The sequence below is a fragment of the Myotis myotis genome, unplaced genomic scaffold (genome assembly GCF_014108235.1).
Source record: "Myotis myotis isolate mMyoMyo1 unplaced genomic scaffold, mMyoMyo1.p scaffold_m19_p_3, whole genome shotgun sequence".
NCBI classification, from domain to species: domain Eukaryota; kingdom Metazoa; phylum Chordata; class Mammalia; order Chiroptera; family Vespertilionidae; genus Myotis; species Myotis myotis.
This window is the reverse complement of record NW_023416335.1, coordinates 187,870,699-187,891,122: the sequence shown is the minus strand read 5'-3', so window position 1 is coordinate 187,891,122 and position 20,424 is coordinate 187,870,699. Positions and strand designations below refer to the sequence as shown.

Sequence of the window (20,424 nt, the reverse complement as noted above, 5' to 3'; positions counted from 1 at the left end):
ACAACTGTAACTGTTGATGCAGTTTTACACAGTGATTACCATGGATGCAGGCCTGGTTGCTAACACTGCAAAAGAACACACCATATAAAGGTTAATTTATCTTTTGGCTTTGGAATTGCATTTTTGAATAGGCAGGCTCCAACCTATGAACACATCATCCTCAAGAGTTCACTTATAAATCAGCTGTTCAGAAACAGAAATACATTTCCCCAGAGAAACAATACTGTAAATGGTTAGCTCATTAAAGGCAATTTTATCCATAAGAGGGCATAACTTTCATGTCAATATTGTTAGTTCATGTTCTGGGGACATTCATTCACTTAACACACTTCTATGATGTAACAGACACTGTCCCAGGAGCTGAATAGATAGTTATTGAAAGCATGTCTGCTGTCTCAGGGAGCTTACAGTGCACTGAAGGAAATGGACATCTGATCAATGATTCCAGTGGAGGGTGACAGAGGTGGGTTCTGGCTGTTGTAGGAGGACAGGGTGGGTATCTGGAGACCGGGGTGGGGCAGGAGATGGTTGATGAAGTATCGGAGAAAAGGAGAAGGAATTTCCTGGCTTGGGTTTAGGACTGGCCCTTGCACTTCACTCTCCATATTCATACTCTACTTCTGGCCCTTCTCCTTTCCTAAGCTTCTCTCCAGGGCATCCAAACCTGACAGTCCCTATATTTTCTACACGATCCATTTTCACAAAATCAAATGCCCCATTTTTCCCATCCAAAGTGATCACATCTATGGATACAACCTTAAAATAAATGTCTCACTGATAGAACCATCATTCAATGCCCCCAAGATATATACATTTTAAGAAGAAGATATCTTATTTTTGTTTTTTGTTCTTATATAAGTGCTTAAACTAGAAACAGAAGCACAGGAAAGCATCCTAAAAGAGTAGTGGCCATGCAGACCAATCGGCCCAGCTGTGGACTGCATTGGGAGTCATTTTCTTTCTGTGATTTCTCCTTCTTCACTGAACCACACAACCTTCAGAGGGTGCAAGGAAGTCGTATTATTCCTTTCATGTGTACATAGTAAGCCACCTGGAGTGCTGGTACCAACAACAATGGGGTGGTGTTAGAATGGCCACTCATATCCTGGAGAGACTCATCATGGAGTGTTAGGTGTTGTGTGATTTCACCACACTCAAACCCAAACTGAAGTCATAATCTGTAGACTCTTCAGGAGGAGCTGGAAAACTGCCCAGCTTCCCAACACTAAACACCTCCTAGCCCTACTCCATGTCACCGAGACCATGGCTGCCAAGCACAAATGCCCACACAGCTATGTGCTCTGTCTGGCTTGCAACATGCCCAGGAGAGAGGACCAGGGTGACAATTACATAATTTTATTAAAAGCTTCTTTTTGATTACTTTAGTTTGAGTCAGAGGCAAGATTGTAATTCAAATTCAAGAGGAGATTTTGAAGTGCTAGGACAAGTTAACAAGGTGGGGCAGGCAAGAGAAACATAAGTCCTCACAACTGTGATGACTGAGAAGTGAAATAACTCTTTCTCTGTACATAGTAGCTCCTGAATGAACAAATGGCTGAATGTTACAAGCCTTTTCCAAATAAAATAATCTCATAATAAGAAGTATCAGTGTTCATTGATTTCTGCCTCTGTGCTTGTGTGTGCATGTGCATGTGTGTTGATTGTTTCTGTGCATGATGGATCATGCTTGCCTGCAGATAGTCTAAGTATGGGTTAATTTATGGCCACACCTGACCCCATACTTACAGATGAGAACACAAGGGTATTTAAAGAATCAAGCTATTCTGTCTAGACTATTTGGACTCCAGATCATCCTGAATCTTGCCTGATCTCATGGTGACCTTCCATGTCAGGGCCCAATTCACATCAGGTAAATGGTACTTGGACTCTGCCTCCATCACCACTTTAAGCCCTCTCATCATCATCAGAGGGTTAAACTAACTCCTCTCCCAGCAGCTTCTTCTTAGCATCCCCAAATCACTGCTGTGCTGAAGTCTGCATTGTTCTTCAGCCTTTGAATATCAATTTGCATAATGAAGTAGGTGAGAGCACCTCTTTCCCATCAAACAGGCCTGATTGGCAGACAGAAAGGGATTTGTATGTAATTGGCTGTAATTAATTTGACTTGCTTTTAGATGGAGAAAAGGAGAAAAGCAAAAAAGTGCTCAGTGTTCCCAGTCAGAGCTGCATCTGCACACTCTGTGGTATATGCATGTGATTTTGGGAATGGGTGTGTGTGTCATGTAAAGGCCTGTGAGTAGATAACCTTGTGTGTTCAAGTACGATTTTTTTCTTGGAGCAATAAAAGGCTCACTCCCCAGAGGCTCCTCTGCCTGGGAGGTCCGTGGCTGCAGTGTCCTTCATATTGTAATGCTGTTAGGCAGCTTGTTCAATTTGTATTTGAGGCCACTAGGAGACATCAATGGACATCACAGCATTCTTTCTTCAGTGCCAGGATGACACCCAGCTCAACATCTCTTTTGGACTCAGTCCAACAAAGGCTGAGTCCCAGACATCTCAGGGCCTACTGGCAATCAGTTATTGCAAGAAACGGAACTGGCTTATACTTAACTCAGAACGTACTGTCATGCTAGTGATAAGCTGAGAGATGTGTGAGGAAGTTCTAAGGATTTAAGCATTTAGCAAATTTAATATCAAGATGGTTTTTAGACTTAAGCTATGCCTGGTTTCCTTGCCGGAAGTACTTGGAAAATAATCGATACTGTTCTTGCTTTATTTTCCTCCTAAGATGAGATGGAGAGATAGAGTAGGGTGCATTTCCCTCCTCTCCAATTCCTTCCTCTCTGTCTTCCTTACTTTCCCCTAAAGGGAAGGCTCCTGAGAGGCATCTTGTTCTTTCTAGTTGGATTCAGTATAATTCTATTGGTTACTTCCTAGAAGAGAGAAAGCATGGCACCTGACAACATTCCACATCTCTTGGATCCATTCATCCTGTCAACCTTCATTAAATAAGTGGTTTGTAATGTACAGAAATGAAGACAACAGAGCCCTTTTTGAAGATACTCCTAGATTCCAGTGAACAAAAGTCTCTTCTAGGTTCCTGTGCACTCACAGCTGGGTAGAGAGTGGCCTAAGGGCCTATGGGGGTTCATAAGCACTCCCTTGAGAATCCAGAAGCCAGGACAGAGAGAGTCCCTATTGCAGGGGACTTGATTGGGTTCTGCTGCATCAGGCCAATGCTTCTAGAATAGGGGTGGGGAACGTTTGGCCCATAGGCCATATAAGGCCCGTGAAATCATTTGGTCTAACCCTGCCAATGCATTAGGGGTGAGTTAATTAAATGTTTGACCAAATGTAGCAGGCTAATTTTTAAGTTGATAATTTTGTGTGGCCCATGAATTATAAGTATCCAAATGGCCCTTGGCAGAAAAAAGGTTTCCCACTGCTCTAGAACCATGCACCTCCTTCCTGTGTTCACATAAAGACACAGGGCTATAGCAGTGCAGTATAACAGGATAGCTGTGGGCTGTGGAGTCAGCTCCCCCGGGATCAAGTTCTGTCACCCTCACTTCCTAGTTGTGTGACTTCAGGGAATTTGCTTAACACTTATATGTATCACCTCATCTGTAAAATGAGGTTAATAATATCCATCTCAAAGGATGGGCATGAGGATTAAAAGTAGTAACAGATAGGATGAGTGTAACAGTAGGCCTGGCACATAGTTTATGTTCATTAAATAGTTCAATACATGTTCAATGATAAGGGAAGAGAAAACCGGGCAGATATGGCCCCAAGAATCCCAGTGGCAATCATCTAGCCAAGAAATAAAAACCAAAGTGAAGCTCTTCTAGATTCTATATTCTAGCTGCTTTCTTCCCATTCTCTGGGGTGGGATGAAAGACAGTGGGGGCAGGACAAGGAGGAGTCATAAGGGGCAGAAAGCACTCATTTGGGTGACACAGTAGTAATCCAGTACTGCTGCTCTCTAAGCATAGCTGGTGTTCAAAGAAGATTCTTCTCCTTGTCAGGCAAGTTCATAGGTTCCCCAGGGTTTCTCAGTTAGAACCTTGGTCTGCACTCTCTCAGTGCAGCTGGTTGCTTACATCAGTCCCTTCAGCTTCTCCATTGAGTGACACCCCTCCAGAAAAGTTCCTGTTTCCCACGCCTCATCCTGAGCAGAAAGTCCTTTGGACAGGGTACCTTTAACAATGCGTCCCTGCACTCCAGGCTCTCACTGACTCCCTCCGCCCCATGTGGCCTAATCTGGTATTTAAAAACACAGACCTTTCCTGTCACTGGTCATAGTCTGGCCCACCTACTAGGTGATCTGCTCTAGCCAAGAACTGCCAGCCTTGGTTTTCCCAGGTATAGGTCAAATGCTATCCTCTCTCCATTCCAACTGCAGGGGATGAATACTACGGTCTCCAAATGGTCTCCTCAAAGCCCCTTTGGTAGGTTTTAAGGCAGTGAGAGAAAGGGGAGATGTCACATCCCTTCAATAACCTCCCCTCAAAGTACCAAAAGGATTCTCAAAACACATTTTATAGTTTGGGTTTTTCTGGCTTCTTCCTGACAGGCCCTGCTTGGTGGGGGTTTTACCACCTGCACCTATATTTCCAGCCAGCTGGACAGAGGCCTATTTAATCTGAAAGGGTTCCCCAAGTGACTTCAATGTCAACACTCTGCTCTACCCCAACCCTTCCTAGGTAGCCACTCCTCCTTGGGTCCCCACAACAGAAAGAACTACTCATATAGACTAACCCTGTAATTTTTAAAGGGGAGACCTGAGACCCTGATATTCCTCGCCCTGACTCTTCCTCCTGAAAGTCTAAGCTGCCTGCATCTGATGGAGCTTGCCTGCCTGCTTGTTTTCTTCTTCCTACAAGGGCAGCTCTCAGGATACTGTTGGCCTGAAGCTCATGCCCTTGACACTAGAAGCCCCCAAATAGAAGTGGAATAAAATACCAGAGGAGATGTCCAAGACGACAGTGTTTACAGAGTGTGAGTGGCCCTGCCATGGCCCTCGGTGACCTGTGCTGGAAGGCAAAACTTGGTTGCAAATTGCAAACTAAATGGTTGGGTTTCTCCAGGCCTTAGGCACTCTCAGACCCCACTGGCCCTAGCATGTACCCAGCTATGCAGAAAACTTCCAAAAATATAACAGGCTGCACACAATCCACTGAGACCTTTGTCTACTCTTGCCATCATAGCAAGGGGACAATGGAAGGGCAAAAAGGCTGAAATATTCACAAAAGCCCAGAGCCAGCCCAGGCCACAATTTTCACTGTAAATATAATTCTGACATCTCCCAAATCTGATTCATTTTAGGCCTGATAGCTTTGGCCACATAGAAATTATCTTGGCTGCATTAATGTGTCTCAAAGGACTCAAACTTAGTTGTCCAGAAGGGAAACACTAATTCTTAAAAAAAATCCTTAATCCATAAATCAATATTTAGTGAACATATAAAAGATTAGCCCCCTTAGACTAAACCACTTATTTCTTTTTTTTAAATATATTTTTATTTATTTCAGATAAGAAGGGAGAGGGAGAGAGAGAGAGAAACATCAATGATGAGAGGGAATCACTGATCAGCTGCCTCTTGCACACTCCCCACTGGGGATCAAGCCAACAACCTGAGCATGTGCCCTTGACCGGAATTGAACCTGGGACCCTTCAGTTCACAGGCTGACACTCTATCCACTGAGCCAAACCAGCTAGGGCTAAACCACTTATTTCTAATTTTTGTTTTTAAGGAGAGGAAAGGGTGTTGAGGATCTCTCTCTCTCTCTCTCTCTCTCTCTCTCTCTCTCTCTCTCTCGTAAATAAACTTCAGAATGAAGAATCTGCCTTCAATAGTCAGCTAAATGGAATAGCTCTCTCTTATCTTAAAACCAGAGACTTGGCTGTGAGACTTCGGTGGCAGTTCCCAGAGCCACTTGCCCTTCCTGACATGGGAGAGATGGCCTGGAGGGGAGAGGCCTCATAGGGAAGTCACACAGAAAAGTCCAACAAACTGGCCAGTTTAAAGACAATCTCACCAGCTTCTCCTATTCTCAGAGCATCTGAAGCTCAACTGCACATGCCATGCTATATGTCGTTAATTACAATTATTTGCTGCCTATTGCTGGCTTTCATTTGGGACCCAGGTGGGGGAAATTGTGAATTAATACTCATGCTAGTTTTTATAATTACATTTAAAACTATTTTATGGTTCCAGGAAGTTTTCCATTCCCCTAATATCTTGCATAATAACACCTTTCTAAAAAGAGTTATACAGAGTAGATCAAACCTAGGATTGGGTTTTTATGCTATTCTTCCTTCTTCCCTCCCTTACTTTTCACTTTGTTTTATTTCAAAAAGATGGTTCTTCTAGTGTCAGCAGAATGAACCAAAATTTCTTCTTTTTCCAGGTAAGAAAGACCACCTTTCTGAGATCCACTTTGTAAAACGTATGTTCCATGCACATCGGAAACTGGTGTTCCTTACACAGCTTTGCAAGTACCAAGTTCTTAGTTACCCAGTTATCTCATTATCTTTATGTAGTTTTGGAGGATAGAGTTACACGTGCACAGAAGCATATGCTGAGTGTGCATTCCTGTGCAACATGTTCATCTACATGGAGAGGACAACTGGTCGTCTTTGATGACAAAAAGTATCAACTGTGCCTGGTAATCAGCTAAAGTCCCTTCCAGTTCTGTGATTCCTTTCTCTCCCAGCTTCCAGTGGCTCCAGGCATTCACTGTAGCCACAACAACCCAATCTCTGCTTCTGCCTTCTCAGGGCCTTCTCCTGTTAGATGTCAAATCTCTCTCTGCCTTTCTCTTATAAAGACCCTTGCCACTGATTTAGCATCAACCTAAATAATCCAGGATGATCTTATCTTGAGTCTTTAACTTAAATACATCTGCAAATACCTTTTTTTCCAAATAAGTCCCACATTCAAAGGTTCCAGGGGTCAGGATGTGGATGTATCATTTTGGGGGGCCATCATTCAACCCACTACTGCCCCCAACAGCATAGGAGAGCTGGGAGGTGAGGAATCCTGTGTGGGAAACATGGAATGTCAGAGAGCAAGGAGAAGAGAACTAAGTGAAGCCGGATGCTGTGAAGGAGGAAAAGAGGACAATGGGATCTGCACAGTAGTCAATGCCAGGGCGTCTCCATCCTGGGACAAGGAGTAACCACTGCTAAGCCATTGGATGCTGAGCCGAGGGTAAGGATTTCCTGCCTTAGTCAAGACAGACTTAGGAATTAGGATCCATAGGGCTTGTTGAAGAGTTATATGCAGTTTTGTTCTCAAATAAAACAGAGAAGAGGTGATAGCTAACCTGCTTGACAGACATGGGACTGGCCAAGCACAGGGCTTTGTTCTGGATCTATATGGATGGAGGCCACCTTGGCAAGAATGAAGGAGCCACAGTATGTGGGGCAGAGTCCATGCATAGTGTCAGACTGGCTCTGATAATTAATAGACAAAGGGGCAGGTGTCCCTTGCCCCACCAGTGCATGTAGTATACTCCATATACTGGCAGGGTTTGGGAAGTTTTCTTCTCTTGTCACTTCCTCCACACCTACTCTTGACCAGCAGTTACGAGATGACCAGTTGCTTGATAGTAAGAATGAATCACAGTCTTTCATTTTGCTCAGCTACCAGGAGGTCCTGCCCAGGCCCTCATTTCTAGCTCCCTGGCTAGTTAGTCATGCCTGTCACTTTCCCTAGTAAGCTGTTTTTAGGCCAGTATTGCGTGGTCTGACCAAGATGGTCTGGGCCAAAACCGGGTTGTGACAGATCAGGCGTGAGGTCAGCTGTCTCCCACTGGCTTTCAGCCTAAAGTTAATAGGGTGGAAAGCATGGCCCATTTCCTCACACATGCTCAGACACCATCCCAACATTTCATTGTAGTTGTGGTGTAGAATGCTGATTTTCTTCCAAAAATGCCTCTTTACTTATTTGTTTGCATGTTGACTAATCAAAGCCATACCCTGCCTTTATCCCGAAAGGATAGGAGGTGACTTCCAGATTCTATGGGACTTCTCAGAAACTCTGAATCACCGTTACCTAGAAAAGCCAGGGGGTTCTCATTTAGTTGTTAGTAGGCCATCCTAATCATACCTCCAATGATGCAGGCAGATAATGCTGCCCTCATTAGCCAGATGAGCACCTCTGTGACAAGCTGAAGTTAATAAAGTTCCACTAGTTCCTTATGGAACAGAACTGCAAAATATGATGTGGGTGTACATCAGATTGACGGTAGGAATGTGTGAAGCAGGACAGAGCCACATACCCTCAGGAGCCCGGTGGCCAGATGGTGGCCCCCAGTGACCTTCGCAGCCTTTGCCTCCCTGCAGGCTTTCTTCACCCCTGACTTCATAACCGACCTCTCTCTCCCCTGCTGCCAACCTCTCCCACCCTCCAACAGCGACATAAACCTCAGGGTCACAATGGGACCACACTAAAGTCAATTTGAAGGCCATTAGCTTGCCCAATTACTAGAAATCATCATTATTGTCTGTTTAAAGTAAAACCTCTGAAAGTCATATTATAGAAAGTGCAAATGTTAAAATACTACCTACTTATTATGGACCTGTTAATCAGATAGCTACTTTTTAGGAGAGGAAAAGGATCTAACTTGGTAAACTTGTCATGACAAGGTAGATGGGAGGATAGGAAGGAGGGTGATTAAAACCATGGGTATCTGAAGAGGATAGCACACTGTTTAGGGGCTATAGGCAGCCAGGAACATCAGAAGGGCAAATTATCTAACCTCTCCAAGCTTCAGTTTCCTCATGTACAAATGAAGATATTAATAGCACCATTACATAAGGTAATCTATGTAATGTATTTGGCATTATGCCTGACTCATAAAAGCTGAAGAAATGTCAGCAGGGATATTATTGTTGAGGTTATGTTAACTGTTATTATTACCAGTAATGGCAGTAGTAGTAGAAGTAGAAATACTAGTCTTGGTAGTGGTAGTGTACTATGCCCTGAGAAGGGTTGGGTTAAGTGGAGCTGATACAGAAAGTCCTTAAAGGAGAGTGTAGGCAATGAAATGAGAAAGTGGGGGTAGGGGTGTCAATCCCAATCCTTAGCTATGTCATAGCTTTGTCTGGGATTAACTATAAGGGAGACATCCTGGCAAAGTGATTTTAGAGCCAAACACACAGGGGCTCAAACCTTGGCTCTGTCACTTGATAATGTGTGATTTTAGGGAATTCACTAAACTTCCCAGAGTCTCAGTGTCCTTATTGATAAAATGGGACTAATCATACCTGTATGAAGATTACACATATAACATATCTGTGACATACTTAATGTGCCCAGTGCCCAGCAAATATGTCTCATCTTTCACCTGGCCAAGCTCTTTCCCCTCCACACTGTGGCTGGCAGACTGCGAAAGGAGAAATCCATCTAGATAGGCGAGAAACATGAGAATTTGCACTGTGGGCTCTTTGTTAGGAGAAGAAAGATGTCACCAGCTCCCTTCCATTGTCCTCCCACGGGGGAGCTGATGGAATGTACAGCAAGGCTGCTATATGTTAGCACTTGCACCCATATTTAGTTATAGCAAGTAGTGGGTAATTCTGAATTCACTGATGTCATGTGCTATTGCAAAATGGAAGCCATCCAGTAAAAAGAAGCCCCGAAATATATTTTCACGGAAATTTAACTCTGAGCATTCTGACTTTGTGCCTTAACATGCATGGGATATGGGAACATGTCTCTGCCATAAAGTTGAAGATAATTTAAAAAAATATATATAAATGTAATGGCTACAAATATCTTCCCATCATAACCTAAGCTATTTATCATTTGATCTGAGTTAACAGAAGATATGTCATCTGTGATAGAGTAAGTTTAGAAATCTTTCTTCATTTTAACTGTTACTTTCCTTGATGAAACTTTAATTACACTGAAAAAATCTTCAAAATCACCTCATTTCTATTCTGAATATTGTTTTGATGACTTTATTCTTTTCTTTTTCTAAATTCACAGAATACACTTCCTTTCATGCAAAGTTAGTCCCAAGTCTATGTTTTCTTTAGGTGTTCTAAGTAAAAAAACAATAAGAATTTCGACATTTTCAGTGTACTTTCAAAAAACTCTATAATTTATATTACTGCTCCTGACACCGATATATAGTTATATGTCATTAGTTACTAAATGTTTTCTATAATTATGTAAATTATGTTGACACTTTCTGGTAGGATGCTCACACTTTACTATTTTGTCATTTGCAAAGTTCTGAAATGTATCAGAGATAACCATTTTGCAGCATTTTCAAATTAAACAGCTGTTAAAGGGTTCTGGCTCTCTTGCTGCTTTCTTTGCCTATAATGTTTAGTAACTCAGCTCTGCACAAGAGGCTCTTCGGTAAATATACCCTCTCTCCCTCTCTCCCTCTCTCCCAACAGACTTAAAAAAATGTTAACCAAGTTATGATCACTGACCTTTTGGAGCTCATGACCAGATAGAAGGAGATAGTCAAGTACAGACCTGCAGGTTACTACAGTACAATGTGGAAGACAAGAGTTATGGTAAAGGTATGAATGCCATGACAGATGAGAACAGATGAGAGAATGAATAACTGCCCAGATGAGCTAAGGAAAGCTCCACAAATGAAGTGATCTCTAATCTGGGTCCTGAAGTTCCAATAGGAGTTTGGTGAATGAAGTGAGGAGAAGAACATTTTAGGCAGATGCATAGATAGAGGCATAGTTGGGGAGGATATGGAGTGGAGGATGCCTAGAATTGTAGGATGCAAGAATCTAAGTACTGGCTAATGAGACACATGGGGCATCATACATAAAAGCTTTGAAAGCCACATGTGAAAAAATCTTCTTTATTCTATAAGTAGTGGAGCCACTGAAGTTCTTTAAGCAAAGAACTGACGAGATTCAACATTTCAGATCATAAACAACATGGTGTGGAAGACAGACAGGTGAAGTCTTTCTGGTTCCAGTAGCCTAGAATGAAATGTCTTTCAAAGCCACAGAAGGGAAAACAATCCCCCTCCATCCCAATTATGCTTAGTTCAAATAGATTATTCCATTGTTGCTGGATAGCCCATGAGGGTCTGAGAAAGAAAAATATAGTGTCCTAAGCAATTCTCAGGCACTTGAAGAAAACAAGGTGATAAATATGGTGGATTCCCTACTTTACAGCCCAGAGCCCCAGGAGGGTGACCCACCACACCTCTACCATGCTGCCTCCTGCATGGAAACAGGGTGCTGCCATACTCTATGTGGGGACACGATCCACCACATCTCAGCCATATCCTGGTGTGAGGACATGCCGGCCTTACCTCTGAAAAACCCACACATAGACACATGATCTGTCATGCTTCACATCCCCACCCCAGCCACGCCACATCCCAGCATGGAGCCCTGAAGAAGCAGCTGTGTGTAGCCCCACTACTGCCCAGGTTACAGAAAGAGGCACAAAGAGTAGTGGTTGTAACAGGGGATAGGGGAGAAAATGATGAAGGAAGAATGTAGACAAAGGAACAATGAGAAAAAGGTTTAAAAATAAATGAATAAATATATGAATGAATGCATGATAAATCATGAGTTAGAAGAGAGAAATAAACAAATCTTAAAAATAATGGAGAAAGAAATACCAGAGAGGAAATATTTTTTTAAAATAAGAAAGAAAAATAAAGTAAAAAGAAAGACTAATCAGAGAATGAAATAACATGATGAAGTAAACATAGTGAAATATATATATATATATATATATATATATATATATATATATATATATATATATATATATAGTTTTTTTCATTCCCCTAAGAAGCTTATTTATCTTTCTCACATGCTTTTGAATATTCTTAGTGAGTAGTGTTGAGCAGATGGAGAAATCAGAATAGAGCCCCTGAAGAGAATATTTCCTCCTTTCCACTCTTCTCAAACCATTTGCTAAGTATTTCAAGTTTTATCTTTGGGAAACCACACCCATGTGATAAATCATTCACTGTCGGACCTAGCTGGTCTAAACACACATCTCTATATTTCATGGCTTCATCATGGTGGAAGGGGTGGGAAATCAACATTTTCCACATTTTAAGACAACAGAGTAGAAAATTTGTTGTAAGTACAAGTCTCCAGAATCATTTTGGGGTCACCCAGGAGCTTTACTGGATACACCGTGAAGGTAACTCCTATTACTGGTCATGGACCATCTGGTTATCACAGTTTCAGAAGACAGAGCTGCCATGGAAGCCGTGATGCTTCTGGCAGACCTAGAGAGTCAGATGCATTCAGAATGGGTTGTGCACATCTGCACCCAGAAAAGTTGGAAACCAGCAGACACTTTCCTTCCTGTCTCAACTGCACAGGCCAGCAGGGAGGCCTGCAATTGGTATGGGGGCAGCCCATTCATCGGCATCACACAGGGCAATCAAGTTAAATAGAAGTTACTTCTCTTCAGGACACAAGGAGAACAACCCTCCTGCTCAGCCATAGGAATACACGAGTGTGCAGGGGAACAAAGAGAGAGCCCCACAGCCAAACCCCACTGGGAGGAAAATGAAGGCCACAATGGGCCAGTGCCCTCAGCGTGGGTGCATGGGGCAGCCCTCTAATAACACCAAACAGAAGCCCCGTGTGGATAGGCCACCCAAGTGTATCCAACAACAAGTACCGTGTACTCAGAAAGCTGCTAACATACCAAGCCTCTTATTTGCAACACTGGGTGTACTTATAACAACCTTTCACAAAATCAGAAGGCAAATGTGAAGTAATATTATTTCAGTAGGGATATTGTTTTCTGCTCCCATTTCAGACCTCCTCCAATTGAAGGAAACATAAGAAAGAACTGTAGAGTCTAAAGAGTTAGAAAAATTAACAGGTATGTGAGAACTTTGAGTATGGTTCAGAATGAGATTGAGAGAAAGATAGAATGTTTTAAATGGTCCTCTTACCTTTTTGTCACTCAGGCCAGAAACCTGGTCCACATACTCCTCTTGGATCATGAAGGCAGCTAAGTTGGCAGTGTAGCTGGCCAGGAAGATGACAGCGAAGAAGGCCCATACTGACACCATGATCTTGGAGGTGGTCCCCTTTGGGTTCTGCACCGGGACGGAGTTGTTAAACACCAGGCCCCACAGTAACCAAATAGCTTTGCCGATGGTAAAAGATGGGCCCCCTGGCTCTGAAATGAACAAAAGACAAAGACAGAAAGTTAAGACAGAGTCACTGGTTCTGTTGAAACCTACAAGCACACAGAGCTGGTAAGTTCCTGCTCAGAGCAGGAAATCCTCCCTCCAACCAAGACCCAGCCCTTTCACAGAAAGCTTTTTAAGTAGAGAGCTTGTGTCTCTCTTCTCCTGGGAGGGACCCCCTGAGGGCATAAGAAAGTTTCTCGGGAGAAAAAGCAGAGGCTTGGGTGCATATGGGATCTTGCTCCCACCAATGGTCATGACTCAGTCAGAGCACTGGAGGGGCCAGCTTTCTTCCCCTAAGATCAAGACCCTCAAGATCATATCAAATCCAAATAACAAAGGCAACCACCCCATTATCATCACACACATGTCCCTATTCCTGTTGTTCCTAAAATTTACATTACTATCTACCAAGAAAATATTTCAACTTCAAAAAGATCAGCAAGAACTGTGTGGGGTCTTTTTCTACCATTGTCATAAACCTCCTCCAATTTTATTCACACTGATGCTAAATGGCTTTCAGTGCACCTTATCCTGTTTTTTTCTTACAGTCTAGCATCAAGCACTGAATGTTTCAAGGACAACTCTGACCCCTCTCCAATGCCAACACTTTCCAAATGGTTTCCTACAGTAGCAGCTCCTGCACAAAAGAATGTCAGGAAGCCCAGGCAGGTAGTCATAAACCCTAGCTTTGCCACATGTAGCTGTGGGCACTAAGGCAGGCTATCCTTGACCTTCCTTCCCCTGATCTTCACACAGATAGTGTCAAGACTTCTGCTGATAATCTTCTTGTGACTTTACTGCTTTCTCTGCTTGACGATGATGAGATTTTGCCTGATGCCTAGGTCTGCGTGTAGCCCCTCCACTGTAGAAATGAACATCTGCCTGCACAGTTTTACAACACATTAGCTCAGGTCTTACGATATTACCTGTGATCCTGCAGCATCTGCTCAGCCAACTAAATCACCGGTGACTACACATGTCGAGCCTAATATCTAACTGTGCACACACATCTGTGCATACAGACCTGATTTCATGGAACAGATGTGTAACTAAAAAGATGTTTATAAATAAAAGTTTTATACATTGTAAAATGCCTCAAGGAGTCTTAATATTTAAAGTGGCCCCGTGTTGAATGCCTTTGTGAAGACAAAGCATTGTTTGGTAAAGTAATTGTAAAGTAAGTCCTTGTTCTGAATTTTATATCTGAATTTTTATCTCCTTGATTTTCTTCCAGTGTAGGGGAGGAGGCACACTAACTTAAGCTCTTGACATGGTCAACCTATGTATGTAGTTATGTGCTTCTCAGATGTTTCACTTGTTAGCAATGCCCATTGGGATGGGGAGCAGGTCAAGCTTCTGGATGACCCTCTGGCAGAGATGGAAAGCCCGGACTGTACCATGCTGTGGAGGCAGCCAAACTTCCACCCAGAGTTCACACAACAGATAAGAAGGTAGGTCGGCACCTGGAAATACTTCAGTGCAGTGGTGGGTGACAGCACGGACTGTGAAGTCAACAGAAGCACTAGGCAGCTACTTCAGAATACAGCAGCCTAGCACCCATCTCCAGAGATTCTTATTTAACTGGTATGGTCTGGGATTATTATTCTAATATGCAACCAAGGTAAAGAACCACTATTTTGAAACATGCAATGGTCCAAGCCCCACTCTGGACTTAGTGAATCAGAATATTCGAAAATCAGGTCACGCACCTTTGTTTTTTAAGTGTCCCACAGATAATTTTTATGTATATCCAGGGTTAAGAACCTAAGAATCTTTCATCTTGAAGGTCTAACTTCAGGATAAAACTCTCAGAAAAGGTGTAATATTTTCTAACCCTAGAGTGTCAGAAACTTTAGAAGAGCTATTTATAAGGACCCCATCTCCCCCTTCTTAAATGCTTCAAACACAAAGGCAGCCCTCACATCTCTGGACTTACCTAGCCAGGAAACTGGACTTCCCCCAGTAGTAGCTGTGGGTGAGAACTGTAATCTCCTGTCCATTGTATTTCAAATATCCAACTCTTACACTTCCTGGCAGAGGGATAGAGCAGGGCATGTGCTTTGGAGATGTTGTACCTCAGTGGCGGTCCTTTGGCTATGGAGAACTCTTTCAGCCACAACTACTCTCATAGCCTGCTCTTAGCCTAAGGTTATCAAAAAAGCTTCCTCTTATATGGCTATGCTACAAGTATCTCCTGCCAGCTTTCCTCTCATTTCCCTTACGGGTGGAACTGGGTTTGGGATCAGACTTGAGCCAGGGTGGGGACATATAGATTCAAACTAACATCTTAATTGGGTTATTTCTAATGAGTCTTCAAGCTGGTGACATAGAAAGCTGAGGGTTCATTTTCAGAAACGGGTTAGTTAAGGAGAAGAAAGCAAATGAAGGGTTCAGAGGTTCGAAATTGAGAGCTAGAAAAATGCAGAAATGCAGCGGTTTTAATGGACTTACCTCTACCATCAGCGAGGCACCTGTTATAACCCACAGGGCTGAAGTACTCAAAGACAAAGACAGCCACAGCTGAGACAATGAGCAGCATCACAAACATCATCACCCAGACGTCAGCGCTGAAGGGCTCTGGGGAAGGAAGAAAAAATCAGTGCTGATGGTTAAAACAGAGAACAAAGAGATTCTAATTAATTTACCTATTTATTCACTTATCCAACATGCACTTTTGGGGGAAAACAAGCGAGAGGTGTGTACATCCCTTCAGACAACCAAGGCCTGGACTGGGAAGAAGTAAGAGGCTATGCCTGAGCATCTCCATTTATTTGATGGGCAAGTCAAGGTTTATTTTCTTTCAAGTACATAAAAAGGACAGCATCTTGCCTATGAAATTTTGAGACTACAGAGATAGTTTCTGCATTGGACCAGTATGTGGGTCTTTCAGTAAATGGTACAACTGGAAGACATACCAGATATGGAGTAAATGGATCATATTGGACTGATTCCTGGTTTATGGTGTCATCTACATGGCCACACCACACAGTAGAGACCTAGGAAAAGTCTTCACCAATGCTCGCAAGCCTAAGAGCCAAATTCATTCTCAACAGACTTAGCTACTATTTCAGGCTTGAACTGATTCTATAATAATTACATACAACAAATAGCTCCCTTCCCCCACTTGTCTTAAACTTTCATATACTTACATTTTTTAACCCAATTTGATGTATATATTTTATTAGACATCATTAGGGTGTGAGAATATAAGTCAGTGTTAAAAAACACATCCACATTGAATAGCAGTATTTACAACAGTGGGAATTTAGCAGATGACAAGGAACATGCTTCATCTATAATTAAGCAGACAACTACAAGCCAGGCTCTATCATCAGGTCACATAGTTGATGGGACAAGGTCAGGCAAGAGGGCAATAATTATCCACTACACTTTCTTTAATCGCTTTTGCTGAGTTTCTTCCAGTTGTATTACATCTTTCTGGCTTACAGGTGTCTAAAAATTGAATACTACCTTCCAGTAGCCGTCTCTCTGAAGGCCTATAAGAAGGGACACTCTTTGGTCCCATGATATACTGCTCCCTCAATTGTGTCTCAAAATAGTTCTGGCCTTTTTAGCTAACACATCACATTGTAAACTCATAACTATGTGAATTAATATGCTGCTTTCTCCATCTTCCAAATCATTAATAAAGATGAAGTTAAAAAAAGGGAAAAATGGCTGGAAATTAGAAAATATTTTCTTACTTGAAACCTTTACTTGTGAACTCTCAAGGGAATTATAAAAGCCTGGCCACTTAATCAATTTCAAAAGGACTTTTATAAGGGCATGCCAGCTATGAAATGCAAAACCTTTTTGTGGCAGCCAGAGATGGAGGTAGAAGGTACAATTCAAAGCCTCTAAGCAGTGGAGTAGAGAACATCTCTCCCCATTGGTTCCAATTGATTGCAATACTACCCTGATTTCACTTTTGTTTAAAATTAGGGAATAACTGAGTAAAAAGTACTTTCTCTGCCCCCCCCCCCCATTAAGCTTAGGGAAATTTTCTGTATAAAACAACAACAACAATCATATTTGTATTGGTCTTTACAATTTAGAAAGTGATTTCTCCACATACTTTATCCAGTCCTTATAATGGCTCTTTCATTTTGGGTTTACCATATTCATTTTACAGAGCAGTGAACTAGATTCAGAGGTCATGGTCCTCTCAGGACCAGTTTATGAAGTGAGGTCAGTGAGGGCAAAGGTCTGTGCTTTCCCATTGTATTATCTCACATCTTAGTCTCTGGCCACCACATTTTATTTTTTAAATATAGTTTATTGATTTTTTTTTTTACAGAGAAGAAGGGAGAGGGATAGAGAGTTAAAAACATCGATGAGAGAGAAATATCAATCAGCTGCCCCCTGCACACCCCCCACTGGGGATGTGCCCGCAACCAAGGTACATGCCCTTGACTAGAATGGAACCTGGGACCTTTCAGTCCGCAGGGTGACACTCTATCCACTGAGCCACAGGGCAGACCACCACATTTTAGAGCTCAAACTGTGTGTTAGAACACAGGCTCTGAAGGCAGCCATATCTGGATCTGCCCATTACTAGCTGAGAGACTCTTGGAAAATTGCTTAACCTGAGACTCAGTTCTTAAGCCAAAAAATGGGTATAATGATAGTATCAATGAGATAATATAGTCACAGTTTGTACAATAATTCCTGGCATATCACATAGTAGGTGTTCAATAAATATTGGCTTCTCTCACTGCTGCAATTAACTTACTGCTACACACACACACACACACACACACACACACACACACACACACCCTGCGTGGCATTCCTATGTCATTCTAGGGCTATCCCAATGTATCACTGGCTCTTCTAGTTTAGAAGCTAATTAAGGTTAGTTCTATGCCGACAGAGTTAGAATTAGAATGTGGTGTGTGTTTTTTGTGTGCGTTTGTTTGTTTTTATTGATTTCAGAGAGGAGAGGAGAGGGACAAAGAGATAGAAACATCAATGATGAGAGAGAATCATTGATTGGCTGCCTTCTGCATGCCCCACACTGGGGATAGAGCCCACAATCTGAGCATATGGCCTGACTGGGAACTGAACCTTGACCTCCTAATTCACAGGTCAACACTCAACCACTGAGCTATGCCGGCTGGGCCTAAACTGTAGTTTTGTTTGTATATCTTAATGTTCAAATTATCCTTGTAAAGGAAAAAGCAAATAAAATACATAAAGCTACTATGAGGATTAATGCATACATAGAGTGTGTGCTATCTAATAACATTTCATATAAAATTGGAAGAGCCAGAATTGGCTTGACTGCGAGTAAGAAGGTTGGCTGGGAAACTTAAGTAATTTAGAGAAAAGTATAGAATCTCTAACACCACTTTGCAGTGCCTTAATTGAATACCCCCCCTCCCCCATAGAGCCTAAGGAAATATTAGTCATGGTTTATTCCAACATCCTCATAAAAAAAAGTTGATGTCCATTAGAGAGACTGTGACTTGTCCAAAGGCTTACATCTTATATCCAAACTAGGCTTCCTGTCTCCTATCCCAGTGTTCTGTTTTCAAGGTGACACATTATTTTTCAACCCCTTGTTCTCACAGCTCTTGCCAAAAATATAGGGTATGAGCTCATAAGAGAGTTCATTTAATTGAAACCCTGGTCTTACCTAGTCTTATATCTAAAACATTTAACACCTAAGTGATGCTGGAGAGTGGGGAAGCACTGAATGCTACGAGGAAGCTTGGAGTGAGATGGGGAGGAGAATCAGATCAGCTTTATATGACAAAGCTTCAGAAAATTCATGTGGAAACAGAAAACCTTTTTAGGTAGCACTGAGCTCAATTCTTGAAGAAAATTTAGAATCATTGGTATTTCATCCTGCTGGGTAGCTCAGTTGGTTAGAGCATCATCCTGATATGGCAAGGTTGCTGTTCAATCCCCAATCAGGGCACATACAAGAACCACCAATGAATGCATAAATAAGTGGAACAACAAATCTCTCTCTCTCTCTCTCTCTCTCTCTCTCTCTCTCTCTCTCAATCAATCAATATATTTTTAGAAATCATATGTATTTCAATGATATTCACAATTAGAAATTATTAAAGCAGAAAGCAGCTTCAAGGATCTGCTAGTTGAAATGTCTTCTATGGTTGAGGAAGCTGAGTCCGAGGATAAAGAAAATTTCCTCAAAGTCAAATGATGATTAAGAAGCAGGAATGGGACTAAAGTAGGACCCTTGATTACCACTCCAGCACTGTTATCTTATAACCCTTTCTATTTTGGGGGGGTAGTGTTCTTCAGTTTTCATGTTAGAGAATAATCAATTTTGAAACCCCCCAAAATGAAATCCTGGCTGAGCTAAGCTTCCAGCAAACCACCTCCTGGCTGAAAGAGCCTGGCCACCTGCCCTTCACTGTGCCTCATTCCATCTACCTGCCCTTGTGTCTATTTCCTTCACATCAGCAAGCTCATCACCTACCTAAGAAGGCAGACGGTGAGACAGTCCCATTGCTGCGTGACACCATGACACTGATGCCGGTCTCTATGAAGGGCACAGAGAAGTCGACCACCTCGGATCGCTCCTCGTTGATGGTGAGTGACCCCACCGCCATGTAGGCCCTCTTCATGACCACCTGGGAAGAAAGACCCAATGCTCCAATTAGAACATTCAGGAAGGGGAGGAACCTTCACAGGGGAAATAACTCATCGCCCATAGTGGTTTTCTTTGAGCAGTGGGAAGAGTATATACTCTATTTACTAGTTTATATTTTCTAAGATTAGTAAAATGAGGGTTTTTGATATCTAAATGAAACAGTGTAAACTGAATCTCCATCAACTGGAGGTCCTAGTCATTGAGATCAGGCAAGGCCAAAGAAACATTAGTACAGTTAGCTGAAATTTTCCCAGGTCATGATCTGGAAATGACCCTTGATTCCTGATACTCACCTCTCCAATCATACCATTCCAGGTTCCATTGATTTTCTTCCCATGCTTGCCATTGGTGACCAGGTAAAGGTCATAGGTGAACTTCACAGATTTGGAAATTTTCTTAAGGATGTCAATACAGAAGCCCTTGCAGCATTTTTTGATGTAACCTGGCTCCTCATCTGTTTTATTCCTAAGCAGTTAAAGAAACAAAGCAACACAAAAACAAGGCTTTATGTAAGAGGCAAAATATTACCCTTTGCCATTACAACCCCAACCCCGTTCATAGCTCAGCACAATTTACATCAGGCCTAAACGAAGGAATAAATCAGACCACAGAGCTGCAATTCGCTCATTAACTCAAGGCAGCAAACTAGATTTTCTGACAATTTTT

The 20,424-nt window shown here is 42.3% G+C and overlaps 1 protein-coding gene across 1 annotated transcript in view; it reads right to left on the bottom strand.

Moving 5' to 3' along the window:
- Positions 1-20,424, bottom strand: part of GRIN2B (glutamate ionotropic receptor NMDA type subunit 2B) — a 303,242-nt gene that overhangs the window by 27,772 nt on the left and 255,046 nt on the right. Inside the window, exons 5-8 of the mRNA XM_036302093.1 lie at positions 20,052-20,223; positions 19,585-19,738; positions 15,585-15,710; positions 12,891-13,120 (exon numbers count right to left, since the gene is read on the bottom strand). Of these exons, the coding sequence (XP_036157986.1) occupies positions 12,891-13,120; positions 15,585-15,710; positions 19,585-19,738; positions 20,052-20,223 (682 nt within the window). The remainder of the gene's footprint in view (positions 1-12,890; positions 13,121-15,584; positions 15,711-19,584; positions 19,739-20,051; positions 20,224-20,424) is intronic.